Below are 27,332 nucleotides of genomic sequence, written 5' to 3' on the forward strand. Positions count from 1 at the left end.
TGAAAGGCGCTATTTTTAAATAGAATGTATTATTATTATTATTATTAGTATTATTAGTATTATTATTAGTATTGTTATTATAACAAATCGCAAATTACAGGCCGATTCATGTCAAAAATTTTAGCTTTGCGTGCGTTCACCTTCCTGAAGCACATCCACACATCCTCCTCAGACACAGTGTGCGCACTGACGTCATCCACGGTGCGCACACTGTCTGGTCTCATGGTGTTCGCTGTGTCGAATCTAGTGTTGAATAAGTTTAAATCCTTGTGTTAACCATTCCTCGCCATCAGTCCCCTGACCGTGGTCGGGAGACGCGAGGGGAGATGCTTCCTCCAGGGCCGAAGTTTGTCCTCCTTCGGGGTTAACTCCCTTCACTTTTGTGGAGTAGTGAGGCAGACAGAAATCAGCCGAGGCACCGGAGAGTACTGAAGAGATGAGGCTTTAATAACAGTACTGCACACTTCGAAAACACACTGCATAGCCTGTAGCCCGTTAGAACGCTGCTCCCGGTCGCCCTCTCTACCCATGGCACACTCTCTCTCTCTTTTTTCTTCTTCCGCTCCCCGCGTTTCCTTCACGCGCATGCTCACACACACATCACATACACTCCTTACTGCACCCAGTCACACACAAGACGGCGATTCCCGCAACACTTGTTACGTTCCCCTGAGGGGTCTAGGTGGTGAGGGGGAAGTAACAAAAAGTGTCCGGCTCAGAAAAAGGAGTCAAGGAGGCAAAAGGGTTCAAATAAATAGTTTTATTAAGGTAGCTCAACTAAAAGAAACGGACAAGCCGCTATCACCATTTAACTGCTCATCGTGTCTGCAGGCTTTGTTAATAAATTTCCACAACAGTAGCCACCCGTACAAACACACTAAGACATATTTAATATCATTTTCATCACTACTTATCAACACTTTCCCTCTCTTATTCTTCTGTCCACATTTTAACACATCTCTGTCCATCACTCTTGGTTATACACCACCCACAGCACCTCTTACACACACACACACACTTCTCTTTACTGCATTCCTCAGTTTCTACACACTTCATACTGCATGTATTCTTTCCCATATTTCTGAAAGAGAAAAAATAGATAAATCATGCAATCAAAACCTGGATTTCCTTGTGGTGCAAAAGTGCTAAACACCGTAAACTAAGGACAGAGTCCTTCCCATGACGGTCCTGAAATTAGGCGTTGAATTCCTGAGGTTTCCCTCCCAGCGGTCCGTCCAAAAAAAAATAAAACAACAACAAAAAAACAACAACTCTTTTCTCTGTCGACAGCTCTTTCTTTCTCACACTTGGATTTTTTTTAAACCAGACCAAACTCTGTGGCCAAAGAATTAAAATAAAACAAGATAAAAAAATAAAAATAAAAATTGGGTTTTCACCCGGACCACCTGTAGGGACGCCCCCATTTGCTGGGCCCAGCGTCCATTGTACGAACAAGCGCGTCCGCTGTCCGGCCTTTCTGGCTTTTTTGCTGGTGCAAAACTGCTAAAAGACCATACACTAGAAGGCTGAACTTGTTGAGCTTCGAAGATCCTGCACTTACCACTGCAACAAGAATACCCACTAGAATAGCCAAACTGAGTTTCTAGGAACCTGCACCCAATAATTGCAGCAGTAAGGAAGCGAGGCTTTCCCTGTTGGTCCCATTGAAAATGCTCCCAAATCAAAACATCTCCCCGTTGCAGATCCTTTTCAGTGCCTCTCTTGGTTCTTTTTAAAATTCCTGCATGTGTGATCTCTGAATTGTGGCCACCACCCTTACATCTTATATACAGACACACAGACAAAGAACATCCACAGACTCTCACATGTTGGTATATCCCCCCCGTGAGAGGGGGGCTATACCTCCTCCCTCACAGAGAGAATTATGACCTTGTTTTCTGCTTGGCCATTACCTAAAGATTTATAACCCTGATAAGCAGAAGGAGTCCCACTATCTGTTTAACGTCTCCCAATACAACGGCCTCACTGTGGTAACTTTCCACATGCATGTAAACTAGTGACAGGAGTGCTCTTACTATGGTAAAGTGAGAAAGTGATATTACTATAACTAATGTGATGTGATTAAATATGTGATTAATACATGAGAAAAGAAATCTGCCACCACATTATTTAATGGCAAACAATCAAATTGAACTAAACAGTCACAGATTCATGTAGTGACTGTGTGCACAACGTTACAAGACTATTAACAATGACACATTTGTTCCAACAAGCTCTCTGAAACTGATCTTTGTATTTTTCCATGTAACACATCCATCCATCCATCTTCATCCGCTTTATCCAAGGCCGGGTTGCGGGGGCAGCAGCTTAAGCAAAGAGGCCCAGACCTCCTCCAGCTTACACACACAGACACACACAGACACACACAGACGCGCACACACACAGACAGGCACACACACATGTACACACACGCACACACACACACACACACACACGTACACACACACACACACACACACGTACACACACACACACACACACACACACACACACACACACACACACGTACACACATGTACACATGACCATCATGTTGCTTTCTTCTATTTCCGTGGACGTCACTTGCCAGCTGTCACTGAATGTCTCCCACGAGCACGTTTAGCTTTTTTAATGTTTTGCCCACTTGTTGCCCACTTGTTGCCCACTTGTTGCCCACTTGTTGCCCACTTGTTGCCCACTTGTTGCCCACTTGTTGCCCACTTGTTGCCCACTTGTTGCCCACTTGTTGCCCACTTGTTGCCCACTTGCACCTTTTTGTTTTTGTCTAAACCTGCACAAAGACAGAAATGTGGCATGAGGCCAGTCTCAGCGGTGCATTCACAGCACTATATTTTCCATTCTGCCGATTATTAATAATGAAGCCTGTTATTAAAGAAGCATTAATAATACTGGAGCTGTTAACACACACGCTTACACACATGTGAGCAGAAAAAGTATCTTTATTCAAATGCAGGTTTAAACCTCAGGACCAGCCACAGCTTCTTCAAACTGTGAGACGAAGAATACAAGTTAGTAAAAGCTCAAAGTTCTTTGCATTGATGCTGTGAACATGAACGTGTGTGAAAGGTGTCCTTGTGTGTTGTTACAGCTTCGTACCTGCAGCTCACGAGACAAACATGTATTGGGTCTCAGCCTGGTCACCTGACAGAAACATGGTAGAAAAACATGAACGTGTCATTTCTCTGAGTCACTGATGGAAACATCAGCTTGTATGAACTGTTCAGTCTGATCCTCTGAAGTGTGTCAGTGTGCTGTTGGAGTAAAGCTTAGTTAGACTTGGACCTGGTTGGTAGTAGTCATAGATCTTGACCACGGCTGGCTTCAGGTTGTCCACTGGGAGCTCCTGGATGATCTCTAAGCTGTGGTTGATGGCTGTGTCCTTTGATAACTGGACGAGACAGAAACAATCCCAGACACAGTTTGTCCCAAAGATCATCATCTGGTGTCCCCACGGTGACTTTCACTTACCTCCTCTAAGTACACCAGAACGTGATCCTCCTTTTGCTCAACACGACTCACCAGGAGGCCACGTTTGAGCTGTGAGGAGATGACATCATTTTATTATTATCCTCACATTTATCACATGAGATGCACTCGTTGGTAGAATCTGTCTAATTACTCACACTCTTCAAAGACTCGGGGTCTGGGGAAAATCCAGAGAGCATTTTGATGTCCAGGATCACCATGTTTGTAGTTTCCTCCTTTCCACTGTACCTGTGTTTGAACAGTGTGATTATACTGACCTGTGTGCACACTTGCTTTTCATCTACCAGCAGTTCCTCCACACGGGTAAAGAGCGCTCCTCTAGCCTGTCACATACTTACAGTGATTGTATTTGCACAGTGAATTTGGGTCGAGCAGATTCACTGGTGTTGACCTCTAGATGGACTTTCACACTGAGAGTGGTGACATCAGCAGGTGTTGGGATGTTGTAGGTGGCAGAAATCTGGGAAACACACTTGGGTCACGTGTGGAACAGAACTAATCACACCTCAATGCACCCGGCTGTCACTGTTCTACACCATGACACATATTAGCACACATACTTTTATAGTCATACCTATATGTCTATATTCATCTTAATATCAGTATCTCTGTTATATCTACACTCATTTTATACGAGTGCTTGATGTTTGTTGTATATTTGCTGCTATGACAACTCAGTTTCCCTCTGGGATTAATAGTTTCCCTGATTCTGATACAGACAGAAAGTTCATTTATTTTTGCTCAGTTCTCCAATTTACTTTAAAATAGCATTGTACTCTCTACAGTTATTACTGCCAGGTCTAATGTCTTTATTGTGTATGACAATACATGTGCAAGATGAGCTTTATTACATGTGACAATGCTAATGCTCTCTGAAGTTGTATAAGTAAAAATAAAAAGAAGAAACCCTTTCTCTGACATCAACCAGGAGCTTCTCACGTGATGCTGTCACTGACCTGCACTGAAGCACATGCAGTGCCCTTCACCTCCAGGCTGTATTTTCCTGACACGTCCTGCAGCGCCTCCTCCTGGTAGAGCAGTTTGTTGCCCTGATTTACATCAAACGTCAGCTGACTGCTGGGAGCCTGAACTGTCACTGTGCTCCAACCTTCAGCACTGAACACCAGAGTGGAGTAGAGAGCCAGAGCCTGAAGAGCCACCACCGTGTCCTACAGGATGGATTCATTGTGGTTAACACACACAGCATATGTCTCCATATTTCATGGGCTTAAGTGGAATAGACATTAAGTTAAAACAGCCTGTGTCACTTTGAGACCCTCTCACAAAAGAGATCCTTAATCTCAAGTTTTCCAAAGTTCACTTCCTGGTTAAATAAACGTTAAACAGGTTAAAATATCTTTAACTGAGAATTATCAAAGTATAGAAATTACAGGTATAAACTCGCAGGTGATCTGTTATTTACAGGCTGTTACGTGTAGTTGGTACAGAAGTCTGAGGTAACATTGCTATTCTGTTAAAACAATGAATTTTTAGACAAAACTTAAATGTCATATTCTAACTAAAGAATAAAAACTTCTCTGTCTGGCTAAAACAAATCTGTTTTACATATCTGATAGAAAACTGAAAGCTCCAGTATTATTTCTTCTGTCCCTGATTTTGTCTAAGACTGTACTCAAAGATGAGCTTCATGCTGTTCGGGTGGTGTCGTACCTGAGTGGAGGAGAAGCCTCCGTAATAGTTCTGCTGCCCAGTCAGCCACCTGATAATACCAGAGGCATATCCCAGATCCTCAGCAGTCGGGGAGGCGCTGAGTTTGGCCAACAGCACATAAGAACTGATCTCCACTGACAGGGAGGCTGATGTTTCTGCTGCTGTCTGAGACCAGTAGAGGAAACCTCCTACAAACACAATAACAGTCACGGTGATGCTAATAAAGCCTGAATGATGTCCTGCTAAAGGATAACTCACCTTCCCTCACTGCAACTGTGTCTAAGTGCTGCAGAAGGTGAGCTCGGGTCTCCACGTCTCCTGCCAGAGTGAACACATAGGCCAGCAGAGCTGTAGTGTAGGTGTTGCTCAGGTCACTGAGAGACTCCTTGAGACAAGCCAGGCTCTGGATCATCACAGGATCCTTTAAAAGATCACAACAAAGAACTTCAATGGACAAACAGAAACCTTCTTTCATTAAACCCAGTGTGAGAAGAATAGGAGGCAGAGTTCCTGATTCAGTCACTCAAAACATCAGCGTGATAATAGAAAACACAGCAATTAGAGGAAAGTACAGATCAAGCAAAGAGTGGAGCAATCTTCTCGTAGTATTTACAATATAAAGAACATATTGAAAAAACACTGTACAGGTTGGGTGGTGATACAAGTTCTTGCTGGTGAGAGTTCAGGTATGTGGATGACACCTGGGTGAAAATCAATTCTCAGGATGTTCCACAATTCACAGATCACATTAACTCGGTGGAACAACACATCAAATTCACCAGGGAGGATATGAAAAGTGTCAGGTTAGCGTTCTTAGACTGTGAGATTTCCATCAGTAATGGAGGACATCTAAAAGCTGAAGTGTACCGTAAACCTAAGCTCCAGCCGATCCAGGAGAGAAGGACAACCGCTGCCTAAGTGAAAACCTGTAGTGATCCCGTATGTGTCAGGAGTATCAGAACAGCTGAGGCACATTTTTTTCTAAACACTGTGTCTCTGTGGCTTTTAAACCCCAAAACACGCTGCGCCAAAAATTGGTCCACCCCGACACAAACAGAGTAACATAGTGTACGCTGTTAAGTTCCAGGAGGATTGCCAGGATCTATACATCGGGGAAATCGAACCACCTCTGGCTAAGAGGATAGGACAACACAGAAGAGCCACCTCGTCAAGCCAGGACTCTGCAGTCTATTCACACCTACAGGCTAGTGGACACTCTTTCAATGATGAGGATGTAACATCCTGGACAGGGAGGAACGGTGGTTTGAGTGTAGGGTCAAGGAGGCCATTTACGTGAAAAAGGAAAGACCATCTCTGAATGGAGGAGGGGGCATAAGGGTACATCTGTCACCATCTTACAATGCTGTGATTGCAGCCATTCCCCAACTCTCTGTGAATGGTACTGATGGCCATTGATCAGTGGGTTTTGATCAGTTGTCTTTGATCACTGGTTGTTGATCAATGGTCATGAGAATTTGCATAATTACGATTAAGGAACTGACCTCCCAGCCCATTGTTCCTTCAGTGGGCTGGTTTCAGTCATTATGCAAATATCCTGTTTATAAGATTGAAACCTGCAGTCAGCTGAGACTGAAGAAGTCACTTGGATGAGTGACGAAACGTTTCTCCCACTGAAAACGTCCAGATGAACAGAATCAACTTTTTGGGGTATATGTAATATATATATTAGATTGTATATTATATTGTTGGTTTATACACTTTTGTGTATGTATTTATATATGCATACCAGCTCGGACGTCACCCGGATCAACTATTGGAACAAGAAGGCATTGGTGGGCAAGAGATGAAAATAGGGCGTTGTTGGAATGCTACTATATAAGTAACCCTGGCAGAAGGGGTTACATGAATAGGATGAGGGGCCTATGGAATCTTCGATACCCAGCATCCACATTGACGGCGAAAACACTAATAGCTCAGTGTTCCAACATTCGAAAGAAGGGTATTGCTCTCACAGCTAGAGATTGACGAGGTGCAACACAAATGGTACGGCAAGGGGGAGCCAGGACGACAGGTCAGGGGGGGAGATGTCATCACCGCCACCCGAGATTTGTACCAAGCCCCAAGTGCTATAGTGCGAGAGGATGTGACCTGAAAGATAGGATCATGGCAAAACTTGAAAACTGGATCCCCCGTAGCTGGTTACCAAGATGTGAAGATCTGCTAGATGATGTAAATGCGATACATACAGCCACGATTATCGAGACTAACAAGCTGATCTACAGTACAGCAGCAGTGATCAGAGAGATGCTTGGCTACAGGTTGAACAGCCACAAGGAGAAGGAGACTAGAGGCTAAGATCAAGGAGGGAGGTTAGCCAACTATCGGAGCTGCAGAAAAGTGTGACAAAGACGGTGCCCAAGAAGAAGTATAGCAAGCTGTCCAAGGAAACTGCCAAGCAACGACTAACAGCCTTGGCCAGCACCTTGCCATACACTAGTATGGCTCACGTCTACTGGTGGAAGAAGCTGACTGCACTCCATGAGCGTCTGGCAGCATAAATTAACCAGCTGTTAGTTGACGACAGACACCCAGAATGGCTAACTGTAGGGCGGACAGTCCTGAAGGAATCTGTCCCATCCAACTAGGCCAGACAGTCTTGAAGGGATCGGTCCCATTGGTCCCATCCAACTACTGACCAATAACCTGCCTCAGTACCACATGGAAGCTCCTGTCAGACATCATAGTGGCTAAGATGAACAGACACATGTTCCTGTGCCCCACTCATTGGCAAGAATACCAGAGGTGCACAACACCAGCTACTTGTAACAATCAGCCGAGACTGCCTGGATTGATTACAAGAAGGCCTATAACTCAATGCCCCACAGCTGAATCCTGGAATGCCTAGACCTGTACAAGATCAACAGGACTTTAAGAGCCTTCATCAAGAACTCAATGGGGATGTGGTGTACAACACTAGAGGCCAGCTTCAAGCCCATAGCACAAGTCACCATCTATCAAGGAGATGCTCTGTCCCTACGGATACTGACTACAGAATAGAGCAGTTGTCAGCCATCTGCTGTACATGGATGACATCAAGCTGTATGCCAAGAGTGAACGAGACATCGATTCACTGATCCACACCACCAGGATATACAGCAATGACATTGGAATATCGTTCGGACTGGAGAAATGTAGCCGGATGACAACAAAGAGAGGAAAGGTAGGCAGAACTGAGGGAATCTAACTACTAGAAGGCAACATTGCAGACATAGAGGACAGCTACAAGTACTTGGAGATCCAACAGGTAAATGGGAACCACAAAGAGGCTGCTGGGAAAGCTGCTACCACCAAGTACCTGCAGAGGGTCAGGCAAATCCTGAGAAGTCAGCTGAATGTTAGGACAAGATCCGGCCTATCAAAACCTACGCCTGCCCTGCCCGTCATCAGGTACCCTGCTGGAATAATAAGCTGGCAAAAGGAGGAGATAGAAGCCACTGACATCAAGACAAGAAAGTTCCTAACCATGCATGGAGGGTTTCACCCCAAGTCCAACATGCTAAATGGAAGGAAGGAGGCCAGGGACTGGTGAGTGTCAGCACCACATTCCAAGATGAAACAACGAATATTCACGAGTACGAGGAAGATGGCCCCCACTGACCGCGTGCTCAGTGAATACCTCAGGCGGCAGAAACTCAAGAAAGAGGAGGAAGGCGAGGAACCATCATGGAAGGACAGGCCCCTGCACAGTATGTACCACCGGCAGATAGAGGAAGTAGATAATACCCAGAAATCCTACCAGTGGCTGGAAAAAGCTGGACTGAAAGACAGAAAAGAGGCACTAATCATGGCAGCACAAGAACAAGCTCTGAGTACAAGATCCATAGAGGCTGGGGTCTATCACACCAGGCAAGACCCCAGGTGCCCATGAGACAATCCAGCACATACCAGCAGGGTGCTAGACTGCTGGTTAAACCTAACTCCATGGCTCAGCAGCACAAACAGTACTCCTTTTTTTGTTGAATACCTTGATATTCTTTGAGTCTACTCACATGTTGGGATGTATTCATTTCCAAGAAGGCAGCAGTAACGTACGCACTGAGAGTCACTTCATCAGATACACCACCCTGTCAACAGAAGACATCATAGACACTTTATCATCAATGCACCAACATTCAGGGATATGAAGTCATGAAAATGATTTTCAGCTGCATGTGGTTTTAGTATCATGAATGTCTTGATGCATGTTCAAACATCCAGCTAAAGAGATGGACAGGAAGTTGATTTTGTTCATCTGGACATTGTATTTCCAGTGAGATGGATGTTTCTTCACCTCGGGTTTCCCCAACCTTATAAACAGTTTGTGTAGTCATCTACTAATCAGAAGGTTGGTGGTTTGATTCCCAGCTGCTCCAGCCTGCATTCCAAATATTTGTGGGCAAGATAGTAATCCTAAGTTGGTCTCTAGTGCATACTTTGTATTTTGTATAAATATGTGTGAATGCTACATAGAAGGCAGTGCTGGTGTGAATGGAACAAGATGTATGGAAATTATTTCTTAAATAAAATAATAGGATATACTGATGTGAGCTATTACAGTATGTAGTACAGTGTTTTCCATGTATGCATGACATTATTAATAAAATTTGTTAAATCCAGACTGGAGGCTGTTTCCACAGTCTAACAGCGAAGAACTGCAGGTTACCTTCATTCCGTTGTTGAAGAGTTTCCCAGACTTTTCAAAACAGCCATTTTCTTGTTGTTTATGTTGCAGCCAGGTCTTAGACTCTTCGATCTTTCTGGGATCAATAAAGATGAAAGACTGAGCTTTGGCAAAACTTCTTACCACAAACGCAGTCAGCCTGACAGAAAGAAAACAACACTTACACGTCTTACAACGATGGAAATGTTTGGCTGTGAGGTCACATTAAGAGAAAGAAATACTGATCATTATGAAAATAAAGTTGAAATTTCAAGGTTAAATTTGAAAATGTATTTTGAGACAAAAGCAGAAATGTGGATATCACAGTTATTTCAGGACAAACTGCCACGGTTGCTTTCCCCTCTGAATTAGTGAAATCGTACTTCAGACTCAGTTTTAGTAACAAGGAAGGAACTGATGTCATTGTAGCAATAAAACAGCGTGGCAGTAAGTATAAGTACACTGAAAAGCAGAAAGTGGTGCAGAAAGCTGCATGTGGTTAGATTTGTATAAAAGGAAATGGCTGCTAATGTACAGATGCAAGGATACCGATGGTTCCACGCTCGTGGAATAAAGAGGATCTATGCTGTATCACAAGACCACTGATTTATTTCACTACATCTACTCAAGGCATTTTATACAGGGTATAGCAGTCGTTTGAAACAACAACTGTAATCATTTCAACTGTTATCTTAGATTTGAATTTGACTTTTTTCACATAACAGTATTAAGACTTTATTATTGAAATAGTATTTAGACTTTTTCTTAAAGTAAAATAACTTTAAGCTTTAAAATTCGACTTTATTCTAATAATGATCAATAACATTTTTATGTGGCTCTAATACTCCTTCTTACCTACTAAATTACACAGTATTAACCAAGAGGTATTGTTAATGTTGGCTTAGTCAAAGGATTAAATGGAGAATTATTTAAAGTATTAGAGGTAGACATGTTTATGTTATTAATGGGTAGTCAAACTTCAAGAAACGTCTTCTGTTTGGTGGGACATTTAAAAACCAGTGTAACCTCTCTGGTTTGTGACATGTTTGATCAGTGATGTTCTCACCAAGTGTTTCCTGGTCCTGTTCCAAATGTGGTGTAAGCACCGTCAGCACTTTTGTAGTTGAGCTGTCTTTGGTATCCTGTAACAACAGGGACACCATGATCGAGACATTGTTGCTATGGTGATGATTGGACTCCATTTGTTTATGGATCTGCATGTGTACATCGAGATTTGGGAAATTCAATGACTCTTGCTGACAGATGAGGAAAATGATGCATTTGACCAAAAGCTGTGGCTAATGTTCTGCCTCATGTCGGCTTGTTTCTTGAACCGTGTGTGTTGAAGTGATTCAAATGATTTCCTTCTTAGAGGAAACAATAAAAACTTGCCACTGGTGAGGAAGTTAGTAGCTTTTTCCATGATGGCTGCGGTGAGCTGCTGTGTGCCTTTCAGGTAGTGGAGGATGTAGATGTTGGGGGCCAGGAGAGCCATGTTCTGCTCCCCACATCCATACGGCATCTGCAGCAATCCATCCAGGTTCTTCAGAGCCCGGCCGAGGATGTCACCTGATCAAAAACACTGATTCACTAAAACTAACAAAACTAGCATAAAACAACTTTGTATTATTGGGCAGAGATAACCTGAATACTTCAATATGCAATTTTAAATGATGATTTCATTTACTGAGCGACAAAACATCCAAACTGAAAATCGTAGATTGACTGTGATTAACCAAATATTTCTGGGAAGACTGAGTTTCATTTCAACAACCAGACCCAGGCCTGATTAAGGCCAGAGCTGCTGGATCAAGAAATCACTCAAGTACAATCTGTTTGACAAAGGGAAGCAGGCTAAAAGACGTCAAAAAGAAACACGTCGTTGCCATGACCAAAAGAAAATCCAAAATAGGCGAGAAGTCTTGAGATCTATCAGTTTGGACAGGGTTAAAAACAATTTCTACAGCTTTGGAGCACCAGTGCACCATGTTGGAACCCATTATCCACAAACTGAGAAAACTAGAAAAGATGTGGCCGAAATTACTCCATTAGCACATCGACGACTCACCGAAAAAGTCAAGCGAATCCCAACAACACCCAGAACTGAAGGCCTTGCCTTCCTCTGTAAAGGTCTGAGTTTACGATTCAACAATAGAAAGGAGACGGGACAAAAACAGCATTCATGGACAAAACCACTGCTGACCAAGAAGAACACAAAAGCTTATCTCACATTAGCTAAAAAAAACATCTCCATGCTCCACAAGATATTTGGGAGAATATTTTATGGACTGAAGAGAAAACGTTTTGAGTTTTGTTGCATTTGGCTTAAAAGTGACGCATCATTTCATAGAAAGAATATCATACCAACAGTGGTGGTAGCAGTGTGATGCTCTGGGGCTGTGTGGCGTAGGGGTGTCTGCAGCTCAGCTGCAGGGGAGGGGTGGGGCATTGGGTTCAGGTGGTTAGCGACGGAGGAGTCTGGTTAAGGCAGCTGGTGCCCAGTGTTAAATCATGCCTCTGCTGTTTCAGTAGCTCGCCACGACCTGGAGGGAAGAATTCTCTACCAGGAGAATGTCCAGCTATCAATTTGTGCCTTAAATCTAAAACTTGGGCATTTAACCCTCTGGGGTCAGGGTATAATTGGCCGTTTTTGACTACTTTTGATTTTACCTCTATATCTCACCTTTAAAAACTGTTTATCTTGCCTTGTTTGGTATCGTTACTTTCAGCACAACTTCAAATATCTGAAATTTGAGTTATTTTTTCCTTTTGGTATACTATATTAGCACAGTTGATCTAAATTCAGACAAAAATGTCAAAATCCGAGTAGAAAAAGTTACATTTTTTACTGTAAAACCCACAAACATGTTTAACGAATCATTTTCATAACTTGAAATGCAAATAGATAGAATAAAATTATGCACGAGTTTTGCAAACAACAAAGTTATATGGTACTATTTACCTAAAAATGCAGCCCAGGCCTCAGGCGTTTTTTATATAACCATTTAAATCTATTTACAGAACAATCAGCTGTGCTGCATCAAATAAGAAGGCACACAAATTATTCGTGTTCAGTATAAGACAGAGGAGAACAGCACAGGCCTGAACCAGGTCTGACAGCAGGAGGAGCATCAGTCCAGTTTTCCATGTGGGAACAGCGTTTACACTGGACTCTGCCTTTGACGGCGTTTTTGGAGCAAATGTGACATTCAGCAGTCTAACTGACACACAATACAACACAATAACTACACAACACACTAACTACAGCCTCCAAACGTCACTAATGTGTGACATATGAAAACTCGCTCTCTCTCTCTCTTTTGCTCGCTTTCCGTCACTACTAAAAATGCCGTTCTCCCTAAATAACCAAGCGTCACATGTTGCCAAATCATTTTTTGATTGGCTGACATGGTAAACTCTAACACCAATAGGGAAGGAGTGTTTTTTATTTTATTTTTTCACGCGCAAGCAGAGAGTGTTTGCTAGCGCTGTCTGTAGAGAACACCGTTTTTACCTTCTTCCTGCTGTAAACACCACTGTTTTGTAAAGAAGAAAACATCACGTGTATTTTTTATCATAACTCTGGTTTTACGTGGCCCATCGACACAATTCAAGAACTGGTATATAGTCTGAAGTCCGTTACTTTCGACCAACAAAACAACCTGAAGAGCCGGTTGGGAGCTGAAAGTCCCGGCTCTTTTTAATGCGCCGAGCCGAAAGAGCCGGTTCTCCAACAAGAGAAAGAAATCCCATCACTATCTTGTGGCTGTGTCGTCTTAAATTGGTCATGTGATTTTGACGTGTCGGCGCTTCTGTCGACCGCAGAGGGTTAAGATGGAAAATGATCCAGGACGCCAGAAAGTGGCCGAGTCAAAATCTGGACTTAAATCCTACTGACATGATTCTGCATGACCAGAACGATTGCGCTGGAAAACCCTCTGGTGTGACTGGGCCAAAACTCAGCGTTTCAAAAACACTTATGACTAAAGCTAGACTGCAGTTCTTCCTGCACAGAATGGCACAAACAGCCTTTTTGGGGTCCATTTCTTTTTCACACAAGGCCAGGAAGACGTGGGTCTATTTATAAATGAAATCATCTTTTAAAAGCTGAATACGGTTTTTACTTTTACTTGAACATGACGTCTCTTTTATTTTCTGTTGCTTTAGTAATTTGCCTTTTTAACAAAGCTTTAACCTGCCATATTTTATTTGGCTGAATAAAATTGAGATGAAATCATGAGGTTTACCCAGGACTGATACAGAAGTGCGGGCAGATCCTTCTATCACATTCTCAGGCAGATGTATCTCTGCTTCCTCCGTCAGCGGGCTTCCTGTGTACAGACACAACAAACGTCCAATCAGGAAGTCACGACTACAACAGAGTTACTGTTCAAAGTCACCAGGTGGCCTGATCTTCAGCACATATCGTTACATTTTGTGAAAGTAAAAGATGACATTTTTACTTTAAAAAAATAACATTTTATGTACACAGTGCACTCCACTGCTAACTTTGAGCATTTAGGTCATTTCTTTATTTAAACTTTGTGACTGATGGACATCACACTGACCTTTTGGACAAAGAAGCCAGTTGTACGTCTTTGTCGTCTCACTTCCCTCGGCCTGAGGAAAAGTATCTTTAAAATGAGTAACAATTTAAATTTTATGAGTAAAAATGTTTTTCTCGTCTCGTATTTATGACACTGACCTTCACTATGAGAGATTTGGTGACCACGTCGATGCGACCTCTGTCTGGTACGCTCACAACCTCATTATCGCATGACACATGGGACGCTACGGCCTCAGCAGACACAGTCACATTCACAGCCCCTAAAAGCAGCAGCACAGGTCACCTTCTTTGTCTCTCCATTAAAATAAAGGTTACCGAGGTTATTTTACAGATTTTGTAGAAACCAGATGGAAATGTGTTGGGACAAAAGGAGGCGGTTAACTGTGATCACACTAGATCTAAATCTAGATCTCTAGATTTAATGTTGGTTCTAAATCGAAGGTAAGATCAATTACAATTGGAAATTTTACTGCATCAGGCATGAAAAACATGAGCTGAAAAAAACAGTCCAAAATGATGTCAGGGTTGCTGCTGAGTCCTGCTGGAGGCCAAAGTACTGCAAATCATAAGATCCATTTAAGATTAAGAAGAAATCATTTGCATGGCAATGCAACTGCAAACAGTCTGTTCTAATGATACTGACCAAGGGAACATGCATAATGAATTGGAAGGAAGGTTTCAAAATGACTTGTAATTGGCTAAGACAGCTGCATTAAGTAAAGCATGAGGATGGAGGCAGCTGCTGCCCTCAGACTGGAGGTATAGACGTTCTGCCCCACTCCCTACAACCCCCACCTTTAGCCTTCCAAACACAGGGGTTATATTCTTGGTTTACCTGGATTTGCAGCTGCATTTGACTGTCTACATGTCCTAGCTCTACACTGCACACTCACTGTCGTCTAATGCACACACAGCTTTCTAAATTCCATGAATATAGCTTATTGGGTCTCAGATTCTCTCATTTCATTATGATAACTTCTATTTCAGCAGTATTTCTCACATAGTGCTTTTATAATTGCTCTTTATTGTTTTAATCTCATTTATTCTATTTAGCCATCTTATGTGGATTCTTTTTAAGTCACTTCCTGAGAGTTCACTTCCTGCTTCTGGGTGCTGCACTTGGGTCGTACTCAGCCTGCCACACAGCGGTTTCCTGGCAGTGTGGAGGACCAAAGCCTGATCCTCACCTAAGGCTGTTGGGATCATGGTCCACCTGAGGGTCTTGCGCTCGTTGGCACACAAACAGGATGTGTACAGATCACCAGAGAGAGGCGTGAGGGTGTAATCTGAGGACGGCCCAGGAGTGACAGTAACCTGTACGAGGAACACAGACATGGCTACATTTAAACCTGAGTTCAAATGTGAACACATTTTTAAGCATCTAAACGAATGCACAAGTTTGATGTTATGAACTCATGATCAAAGTAGACCTTCATTTTACTTGGATACTTTAATCACTCCCTTCCTAATCGTTTCCCTCCATCTGTTTTCTTACAGCCTCCACACTAAACTCTGTTCTACAAGGTGCATGAGCGCACAAAGAAAGCTAGAGGAGGGCTGGTAGTGTAAAGACATGTGATTGGGCAATCCTGGTGTCAGTGCTTGCAGGTGAGCTTGTAGGTGTTGGTGAGCAGAGGCCCTTCAAGAACGGCCTGCATCCTGCATGGTTATATTGCAGAAAAAATATTTTCTATTGTATTTTAATAACTATGATATAAATTTTGCTTAGAAAGTCATCTTTTCAGTATGGTTTTCCTTGGCTATGAACAGACATGTATCTAAACACTTTAATCATTCATTACCATGATGCAGCTGGTCAGGTAGTTAAAGACAGTCGCCCTCAGTTCAAAGTGCTCCCCCCGGATGATGGAGTAGGGCATGGTGAGTTCAAGGAAGAAAGGTTGGAAGACTTTCATTTCTTTACGAGGAGCCAAACCAAAACCCTGAGAGGACAAACAGAAAGCCTCCGTCTCCCAGGTGGTGATGGTGTCTGGGACAGTCAGGGACACGCCCCTTTTTCCATCGTCTCTGAAGCAGCAGATACACACAAACACATTCTGTAACATAATCAAACATGTTTTTATGTCTGTAAATTACTTGTATATCATAGTTACATCCTGCAGTGTGAATTACTTGTATTTGTTGCATTGACAAAGTAAAAGAGCTCCACGTTGCTGATGACAGTGAAATAATATTGTCAATAGAAAATTGTACTCAGTAGTCAGTATAATCTTTTAATAATATAAGTTTACATATGGTAGTGATAGGATGTGCGATCCTTAATAGTCTGCAAAAGCTTTGCGTGCATTCCAGAGTGCTCTGGCATTCACGCCCACATCCTGGGAGCGTGGGAGAGGTCGTACCTCGTCTTATTGTTGTACGGTAGGATAAACGTAGCTATGTCAGCTTTAGTCTAAGTGCCCTTTTTTACATACAGATGAACTGTTGGATTTTCGTTTAAGTTTACGGGGTCACACTCTGACACACACACGCACACACACACACACACACATATACACCTCCACATTCCAATGTAAGGAACAAACGCCCACTGATGTATAAATAAAGACCAGGGCAGTCTCAGAGCTGCGAGTCTCTGAGCCCTCACTCTCTCGTGCGAGCGCTCTGGTGACTGCCATTGCTAGCAAGAAAACCTGTGTGTTTCTCCTCTCTGATTCTCTGCTGAAGAAGTGTTTTAGAATACATCTCTAACAAATATATCCCACAAAACTTTAAATATGACAAAACATCAGCCTGAAGCATCAAAACATGCTCAAGAAAAAACTCACAATTATTCTATTTTCATGTTTTTCATGTGTGCAAATCCACAGCAGAAAGTTCACATGGGTTTCTAAATGTGATCGTATAAACTTTTTAAAAATGGAATATGCACCAGATCTCTTCACAACAGATACTTACCCAACTTCCACCAGATCCCAGATCCACGTCTCAGGGAAGAAAGAGCGAGCTGTCACTATTGGTGCAGGAAGCTGCCCAGCAGATCCCCGACCAGGACTACTTAGTTGAATAGAACCATCTCTAAACCGGGGAGCCATAGCTAAATAAAAAAAGAAAAATTAATTTCCTGTTTTCTTTTTGGTAAATACAAAGCAAAATTTATAGCCAGACACAACACAAACAAGAAAATGATTCACCATAGTAGACATCATGAGAGCCATCATGGTAGACTTTTCCTTTGAACTTGAGGCATGAAGGCAATCGAAAAAGCAAGTTTGTCGCCATCTTCAGTCCGACTTTCTAGATATTTCAGCAGCACACAAAGATCAGCAAAAACTGGTGCAACAACAAAAACTATTGTATTTACGTTATGTTTGACGGACTCACAGGTATACTTGTATTTTACCTGGAAAACTGCATAGGCGTCATTTTGCTCTTGACTGGGGTACGGCAAAACATATCTTTTTGGTCTCACATTAAGGCATTCTGTAGCATCATCAACCTCATACGGGATACCTGAGGATTTCTTGAGTGGGAGCAAGTCAAATATCTGAAAAGAAAAGTGCAGTTCAGCAAAAGCTCCAAACATTTATTGCCTGCCTGCCTGGTCACATTTGATCCACATGTGTTTTTTAACTCTTACATGTAAATATGAGTACAGATTAGGTTCAAATGAATTGCTAGATTATCTAAGAAGAATTATGAAAAAAAAAAAGATTAAGTCAGCAGTAAGTGTCCGCAGACATGAGGTGTTATAGTTGAAGTATCTGTTTACCAAATCTTACAGAAGTTCTACAATTTTACTATAAACACCACATCGTTCTTAGTGACTTACAGTGGGGCAAAAAAGTATTTAGTCAGCCACCGATTGTGCAAGTTCCCCCACTTAAAATGATGACAGAGGTCAGTAATTTGCACCAGAGGTACACTTCAACTGTGAGAGACAGAATGTGAAAAAAAAAAATCCATGAATCCACATGGTAGGATTTGTAAAGAATTTATTCATAAATCAGGGTGGAAAATAAGTATTTGGTCACCTCAAACATGGAAAATCTCTGGCTCTCACAGACCTGTAACGTCTTCTGTAAGAAGCTTTTCTGTCCCCCACTCGTTACCTGTATGAATGGCACCTGTTTGAACTCATCATCTGTATAAAAGACACCTGTCCACAGCCTCAAACAGTCAGACTCCAAACTCCGCCATGGCCAAGACCAAAGAGCTTTCGAAGGACACCAGGAAAAGTATTGTAGACCTGCACCAGACTGGGAAGAGTGAATCTACAATAGGCAAGCAGCTTGGTGTGAAAAAATCAACTGTGGGAGCAATCATCAGAAAATGGAAGACATACAAGACCACTGATAATCTCCCTCGATCTGGGGCTCCACGCAAGATCTCATCCCGTGGGGTCAAAATGATCATGAGAACGGTGAGCAAAGATCCCAGAACCACACGGGGGGACCTGGTGAATGACCTGCAGAGAGCTGGGACCAAAGTAACAAAGGTCACCATCAGTAACACACTACAACGGCAGGGAATCAAATCCCGCAGTGCCAGACGTGTTCCGCTGCTGAAGCCAGTGCATGTCCAGGCCCGTCTGAAGTTTGCCAGAGAGCACATGGATGATACAGCAGAGGATTGGGAGAATGTCATGTGGTCAGATGAAACCAAAGTAGAACTTTTTGGTATAAACTCAACTCGTCGTGTTTGGAGGAAGAAGAATACTGAGTTGCATCCCAAGAACACCATACCTACTGTGAAGCATGGGGGTGGAAACATCATGCTATGGGGCTGTTTTTCTGCCAAGGGGACAGGACGACTGATCCGTGTTAAGGACAGAATGAATGGGGCCATGTATCGTGAGATTTTGAGCCAAAACCTCCTTCCATCAGTGAGAACTTTGAAGATGAAACGAGGCTGGGTCTTCCAACATGACAATGATCCAAAACACACCGCCCGGGCAACAAAGGAGTGGCTCCGTAAGAAGCATTTGAAAGTCCTGGAGTGGCCTAGCCAGTCTCCAGACCTCAACCCCATAGAAAATCTGTGGCGGGAGTTGAAAGTCCGTGTTGCTCGCCGACAGCCCCAAAACATCACTGCTCTCGAGAAGATCTGCATGGAGGAATGGGCCAAAATACCAGCTACTGTGTGTGCAAACCTGGTAAAGACCTATAGTAAACGTTTGACCTCTGTTATTGCCAACAAAGGTTATGTTACAAAGTATTGAGTTGTATTTTTGTTATTGACCAAATACTTATTTTCCACCCTGATTTACGAATAAATTCTTTACAAATCCTACCATGTGGATTCATGGATTTTTTTTTCACATTCTGTCTCTCACAGTTGAAGTGTACCTCTGGTGCAAATTACTGACCTCTGTCATCATTTTAGGTGGGGGAACTTGAACAATCGGTGGCTGACTAAATACTTTTTTGCCCCACTGTACATGGCTACAGTAAGTGTTCTCCATTTGAAACTGTCTCTGTAGCTCCTTAAACTCACTAAGTCTCACTTTTTCCAGGTTTTGCTGTATGTTTAACATCAACAAATACTCGCGTATTTGAGCAGTTTTGATGCAAAGTTAAATTCTTCTCAAGTAAAGCAGACACTGACTGGCAGGTGATACACTTGTTTGCATGGTTGAATTATTTGCTAAAAAAAAGTCATGATCCTGGATTTATCTCCATGCTGAAATATTAATTTGCTCAAAAGGAATTAATTTTATAAGATTAAAATATTGCTGTCTGTAACCACATGAGCAACAAGCATGGTACTTACTTACTCGCTAGAAAGACTGTCATCACAGACACATGCATATGTAACCTTGTATTTTTTATACCAGTTTGCTTTAAGACAAACTCAGCATTTGACTGTTTAAAACAGTTGAATGTACGACTGCCCAAAGAATACTTATCAGGACACAAGTACCAGAGCGAAGGCCTGAGCTGCTGGTAACTCACGACACTACGGGCTCTGGAAATAAGGGATGTGTCCACCTCACTGGTGTTAATATCAGCAGTTACCTTATCTGCATCCAGAGTCTTCCCAGGCTCCTTGATGAGAACGCTCTTGTCGATGGCGCTCACACCACACAGAGAACGTGGCAGGGCCGTCACCTGCATGTTGGTCTCTTCACCTGGGACGGCTGAAGACGGTGAAAACTCCACTGACACCTGACACACACAAAACACCCGTAGAAGTTACTGTGATCAGTCCCCACTCACTGCTGGCTAAATGAGCTGCTTCACCGTGGTGAGTGACAAATCATGAGTCCCAGTGGGATGGCTGTAGCCCACGTTGGACACTGTATGAACACTGTGTCAGTGTTAGATAGAAAGGACTTGCATCATCATTGAAAAGGTGCTTGTATAAATGGGAGTGAGCGGGTAAGTTTGTATTAACTGCTTTGAGTCCTCAGGTAGAGTAGAAACAGCTGTGCAACAACCAGTATATGCTAGAAATCCTCAGGTGATTTAGCCACCTGAATTTGACTTTGATTTGAACGACATGGCATGACTGCAGACACCAAACACACAGCACACCTCTAGAATTACACTCACCTTGTTGCTGAAGCATTTGTCAGTAGAGAAGTCAGCACTGTGGGCAATTACATCCTCACTTGGCAGGACGGCATAAGCCACAACCTGGAACTCTGGAGCCATCTCAGGAGACACTCTGACTTTAAAGGACACCTGGCCCTCATTCACTGAAACACAGGTCCAAACATGCATCCACAGATCAACAAAACAGACCAACGTCAATGCTTGGCTGTGGCATTTGTGGAAATATGGGAATTTTACCCGATCTGTCTTGCACTTCAACCTGTTTTTGTCCTTGCATGGTGACAGCTCCTCTGGACAACACCTGGAAGACAGAAATCATTTAAAAACAAGAATGAACTAGCACTGATATCTGTGGACATCAGAGATGGGCAGTAACGCGTAATCCGATTACTTTTTTCAAGTAACGAGTAAAGTAAGGGATTACTATTGCAAAAAAGGTAATTAGATTACTGTTACTTTCCCGTAGGAACGCTGCGTTACTGCGTTACTAAAACTGTGATTTTTTGCGAGAATGTCTCATGACAGTGACATAAGCGAGTGCGCCGTTAGTGACAACAGCTGTGTGCAGATCAACAATGGATCATATATCGAGTGCAGAGAGAGTATGAGCGTGTAGCGTTTAAAGTGTGGAAGTACTGACCTTACTTTGAGTTTGATTCCATAAAAAGTGACAAAAACATTAGTGTCCGCTGTGCGTGGGAAGAAAACTTCTTTTTACAGCGAAAACACCCCTAAACTTCCAAACAAGCACCGAGTAGCTACGACGTAATGGGAAACTCACAGAGAAACTCGCGGATTCTTCCACTGACCGCTGCGCCACACCTGCACCAGGGTAAACCTCCGCCTACCCCACTCCTGCTTTACAGGTGAAAATAGAGCAACAGGACCGCTGAGTCTTTGACTTTATTTATTTTCTGCTGTGTTTTACTTGCATCTATTTGAAAGACTGAGTGTAAACACAAAAAATATTTTATTTTATGTGCAGAAAATAGGTTTAAGTGTTAGACTAATTTCTTCCAGTCAGTGAATGTTGCATATAATTAAATTTTTGCTTGATGCATAAAGTTAAAAGATTAAAACTGATAAAACAAGTTAAAAAAAGAGACTTTTCCATTTGATTACATTTTGTATGATGGATTATGTAGAAAAAGTAGAATTGGGCTTTATCACCTATTCAGGGTGTAAATCGTGTTTTTAAAATGTAATTAAGTAACTAAGTAATTAATTGCTTTTTGGGGGAAGCAATCAGTAATTAGTTACTGATTACTTTTTTCAAGTAACTTGACCAACACTGGTGGATATACACTACCAGTTAAAAGTTTTGACACACCTTCTCATTCAGTGTTTTTTTAATTTTTATTTTAATACTTTCTACAATGTAGATGCATACTGAAGCAAAGAAAAATATATAAATAACTCTAAATATGTTTTATGTTTTAGAGTCCTCAGAGTAGTCGCCCTTTGCTTTACTGGCAGTGAATGGTAATGGTAAATGGACTGGTTCTTATATAGCGCTTTTCTACTCTTTCTGAGCACTCAAAGCCCTGTACACAACTTTTCTGCACAACAGTGCTGCAAACCCTCACCAGACATGTTTCACCTCACAGGTGAGCCTTATCAGTGTCAATTGGTGGAATCTCCTGCCTTCTTAATGGGGTTGGGACCATCAGTTGTTTTGTGCAGAAGTCAGGTTGGTACACAGCTGACAGAACAGCTGACACAACTGTTAGAATTCATATTTGAATGTGTCCCCAGGTGCAGTCACAAAAACCATCAAGTGCTACGATGAAACTGGCTCACATGCGGACCGCCCCAGGAAAGGAAGGCCAAGGGTCACCTCTGCTGAGGATAAATTCATCAGAGTCACCAGCATTAGAAATCACAAGTTAACAGCAGCTCAGATTAGAGTCCAGATAAATGCCACACAGAGTTCCAGTAGCAGATAGTGACGGTAAATTTGATTCTTTTTACTGAATCGAGTTTCAATGAGTCACTCACCAAAGTGAATCGGGTGTTTTCAGTCATTTGAGTCACTGAGTCAGTTGACCAGAGGGTGCAAAAAATTTAAATTTTCACTCAAACTTAATTTGTTTCTATTTTCATGTAAATCCTACTGCTAAGATGAGTGATTGAAAAAGAAAAACGACTATTTTTATAGAGCAAAAAAGAGCAAAAAAAAAAGATTTCTAAAGGGAACATTTATTTTATTTATTTTTATTTTATTTTATTAGTATTTTCCTTAAATGTGTTAAATATATATTTTCTCATCTATATGTCCACTGAGCTGTGAGCCAGGGGGCGGTAATGCGCCTTAACATTGGTTGCCAACCAAGAAGAAGAAGAAGCTGTGAGCCAGGAGGGAGGGGGTGAGTGAGTGATTCATTTATGCTACGATTCAGCCAAGAAACACAAGGAATGGACATTAGACCAATGGAAATCTGTGCTTTGGTCTCATGAGTCTAAATTTGAGATCTTTGGTTCCTCCTGACGTGTCTTTGTGCGACAGAGAAAAGGTGAATGGATGGTCTCTGCATGCATGGTTCCCACTGTGAAGCATGGAGGAGGAGGTGAGATAGTGTGTGTGTGGGGGGGGGGGGGGGGCTTTGCTGGTGACACTGTTGGGGATTCAAAACTGTAAAAAATATTCAAAACTGAAGGCACACTGAACCAGCATGGCTACCACAGCATCCTGCAGCCACATGCCATTGCATCATCTATTTTCCAACAGGACAACGGACCCAAACACACCTCCAGGCTGTGTGAGTGCTGTTTGACCAAGAAGGAGAGTGATGGAGTGCTGCACCTGATGGCCTGGCCTCCACAGTCACCTGACTTAAACTCAAAGGAGATGGTTTGGGATGAGATGGAGTGCAACAAAGGCCAACAAGTGCTCGGCATTGTTCACCAAATGATTAAATATGTGTTCATTCATTTTGATGTTTTGATGCCTTCAGTGAGAATCAATGGAAATAATTCAATTTAATTTATTTATACAGCGCAAAAAAAACCAAAAACCTGTCACCTCAAGGTGCTTTCTATTGTAAGGTAGACCCTACAATAAGATTAATAACAGGTATGATTCAATGCAGAGAGGTCTATTAACACATAGTGAGTGAGAAAGGTGACTGGAAAGGGAAAAACTCAATGCATCATGGGAATCCATGCAGCCTACGTCTATTGTAGCATAACTAAGGGAGGATTCAGGGTCACCTGGTCCAGCCCTAACTATATGACAGGACATTGGCCAATCAGATGAAAGGAAGAAAAATAGGGTCAAAATTTGTACTTGTAACTTGAAACTTGAGTGCAGAGCTTCTCACGTATTTTTTGGCTAAGTCCACACACAAATCCTTTTTTATGCACACATAAATTCTTTTTACACATACAAATCCTGAGAATCCCAAGATGCACAAAACAAAGGATTAGAAAAATAAAACAGAAAATAACTAAAGGTGGAGTCACTAAAAGACAAGACTTGAAAAGTGCAGGGGAAACACAGGGAAAGCATGATTAACTAGAGCAGAACCCAGATGACTAAATCTACGAAGGCCTAAGAATATAAATACTTAACAGAGAGAGAAAACTAGGGATATCATGAACAAAGGACTAAACACTGAGGCTAATTACTAAGCTGACAGAAAATAATGAGGGACAAAACAGAGGAACCAGACATGAAGTCTGTGGAACCAGCTTCCACTTTGGATTCACGAGACAGACGCCCTCCCTAGTTTTAAGTTTAGGCTTTTTCCTTTTTGCTAAAGCATATAGTTTGGGCTGGATCAGGTATTTATGCTGAAATAGATCGAAGCTGCTGGATTCTAATGATGGACTGAGAGTTTCTTCTTCAGTCATGATGGGCATTACAACAGTACTTTTTTAGCAAACACACAAAAGGTCTGGCCATGGTAAACTTTGTAGTTATGCCATAAAGTGACAAGCTGAGAGATAACTCACCAGATAAATGACATCCACAGACCCCGGAGACTCTCCCACTATCGTGTAGTTTACTGATACGTCTTCTTCTGCATCACAGGGAGCTGGTTTATAGATCTTCTGTACCTCTAGAGAGCTGATTGTTTTAATATCAGGAGAAGACGGCTGGGACATGGATAATGTGTGAAATCCCCTGTCATAGTATGCGGTTCTATATCCTGGGTAGCCCACTGTTGGTGTCAGGCTTGCCTAGTTGGGGATAGGAAACAAAAATTTTAAAACTTGATCTACAAATAACATTGGTCAACGAGGCTTTATAAGCAAGGCAAAGGTGGAGGAAGATGAGTCATTAACTGTTTCAGGATTGCAGCTTATTACTGTGGGAGATATTTGGACATTTGCAGCCTATCAGAAACCAATTGTGGCTTCATGCTGCTGTCATGGCTGCATTAAATTACACATTGTTTCAGTGTGTCAGCTCACATGGAGTTGGATATCCTGGTCAAAGTTATCAGTGCTGAAAGAAAATGAGGCCACACCGTTGCTGTCAGTTGTCAGATTTTGTAGTGAGCGTGTTTGCCACATTCGTCCCGTGAACAGGTAGACCGGTGCGTCACAAACTGGTGTATTATTGTGGTACACTGCTCTGACCTGTTGAAAAGCACAATGCTCTATCAATGGAAAATACAAACAATTTAAATGTGCTTTGTACAACAAACTGAGCTGAAAACAACATGTTAGGCTTACTTTTCCTTCCACATTAGATCCCCGTTCCCAAACCTTGGGCACGTTAATGAAAGACACTTTTCCAAGGACGTAAGAAATCGTGACTCTCTTCTCTTGAGGGTGTGAAACACCTGAATGTAAAAACATTCATGTTACAATCCTGTGAATGCCTTTTTGGTTAAATACACATCGATGTGTCATTTTAAAGGAATAACACAACTTGCCTGTTCCCTCTTCTTCCACTTTGGCCCTGATATCCAGAACATCATGAAGCACCTTTTGGTCCATTTTAGTAAAAATTGACATGTTGAAGGAAACAGTTGCACAGCCAGTCTTGTCTGCCTGGAAAGAACAATAAAGAAAGAAAATCACTGCTATGTGTGATACAATCTTACTGGAATAAACCAAAATTAGAATCAAATCTCATTCACAATCGAATCTATAAAATATATTAAATGTTCAAACTATGAGATTTTATAGAGTCATGAAAAACTTGAGCTCATTTAGAATTTGATGAAAGCAATATTTTTCAAAAATGTAGGGTGGGGGGACAAAAGTCTGGAGGGGTCAGTTGTACTAAACATAAACAGCTGAAGGAACATTTTGCAACTGATTGTGTTACCTGGCAACAGATCATTCAGATAAACGTGTATAAAAAGATCATCATAGAGAGACAGAGTTTCTCAGAAATACAGATGGGCGGAGGTTTACAAATCTGCAACAGACTGTGTCTACGAATTGTAGAACAATGACAGAGTCATTTAATTAATGTAAAATTATCAAGACGGGGAATATCTCATCATCTGCAGCGCATAATGTCATCAAAACGTGCAAAGGATAAGGCTGAAATCCACTATCAGATGGCTGCAGTCTCCAGGTCCTTGGGCAGCAATGCATGAAAAACTGTCGCCATTCGGCCACTCAGATCACTGCATGGCCTCAGAAGCACTTCCACAAATCAATATCTGCGCACAAAGTTCACCGTGCCACCCACAAACGCAGGTTAAAGCTCCATCGCGCAAAGAAGAAGTCAAATGTGAATGTGAACTGGAAACGCTGCATTCTTTTCTGGGCAAAAGCTCATTTAAAACGACAAAAACTGCTCTGTGCCCAGATGATTCAGAATGTGAAATTGTTTTTGGAAAACACAGACGCCGTATCCTCCACAACATCCCAAACATCCTGTCGAGCTGGGCCTGTATAGCAGTATGATGGTATCACCTCACAAAACCACTGTATCGTTTAAATTTCCCAGCAGCATCTCATTTACATCCTTAAAATTTCAGTACTACCATATATATGTTATACAGTACTGTGAAAACCTCTTCACCCAACCACCCTTTTTTGTTTGTTGGCTTCCAAAGAGCCAAACTTTGTTAATTTCTTCCTGCTTGAGCAGTTTTTGTTTAGACTTTGGCTGCTTTTACATTCATTTCCAGTTCAGTCCCCATACCTGATCATTTCTAGAGAAAGGTGGTTTTTTTTCATTCCTTTATTTGCATCAGGCACTTTATGTTGACCTATGAACCATCCAACCACAACAAGGACACCTGCCTCAAGGGATTATTGTTTTCTTTAGGGGGGGGGAGAGAGTGGGGGAGAGCAGTGCGCGGGGACAAGGGGTGGAAGGTAGAGAAAACCAAATGAAAAAGGAGAGAGGAGGTACTCAGGGTATACGGAGAGTGCGACTGTTGTGGCTTAGTCATTCCGAGAGCAACCGGAAGAGCACGAGTGGTGGACCAGTCGAATA

At 42.2% G+C, this 27,332-nt stretch overlaps 1 protein-coding gene across 4 annotated transcripts; it reads right to left on the bottom strand.

The window, feature by feature from the left end:
* Positions 1-2,942: 2,942 nt before the first annotated feature.
* Positions 2,943-27,332, bottom strand: LOC120742782 (alpha-2-macroglobulin-like). 4 transcript variants are annotated; one of them, XM_040046220.1, is made up of 29 exons: positions 27,301-27,319; positions 25,807-25,915; positions 25,604-25,713; positions 25,340-25,507; positions 24,878-25,105; positions 21,161-21,224; positions 20,921-21,066; positions 20,384-20,533; positions 17,770-17,913; positions 17,561-17,663; positions 17,325-17,463; positions 16,208-16,433; positions 15,593-15,719; positions 14,544-14,665; positions 14,407-14,458; positions 14,086-14,169; positions 11,231-11,407; positions 10,905-10,980; positions 9,842-9,998; positions 9,189-9,263; positions 5,437-5,599; positions 5,179-5,366; positions 4,464-4,676; positions 3,846-3,967; positions 3,645-3,735; positions 3,490-3,558; positions 3,304-3,409; positions 3,118-3,162; positions 2,943-3,009 (listed from the first exon to the last, which is right to left on the bottom strand). In XM_040046220.1, exons 2-28 carry the CDS (start codon positions 25,886-25,888, stop codon positions 3,125-3,127), a joined length of 3,420 nt encoding a protein of 1,139 aa, XP_039902154.1. In that variant the 5' UTR covers positions 25,889-25,915; positions 27,301-27,319; the 3' UTR covers positions 2,943-3,009; positions 3,118-3,124. The 4 variants fall into 4 exon arrangements, with proteins under 4 accessions (XP_039902154.1, XP_039902155.1, XP_039902156.1 ...); XM_040046221.1 differs by lacking the exon at positions 25,807-25,915 and having other exon boundaries at positions 27,301-27,332; XM_040046222.1 differs by lacking the exons at positions 25,340-25,507; positions 25,604-25,713; positions 25,807-25,915 and having other exon boundaries at positions 24,878-24,973; positions 27,301-27,332.

Source organism: Simochromis diagramma, unplaced genomic scaffold (genome assembly GCF_900408965.1).
Source record: "Simochromis diagramma unplaced genomic scaffold, fSimDia1.1 OVJJ01000140.1, whole genome shotgun sequence".
In the NCBI taxonomy this organism is placed as follows: domain Eukaryota; kingdom Metazoa; phylum Chordata; class Actinopteri; order Cichliformes; family Cichlidae; genus Simochromis; species Simochromis diagramma.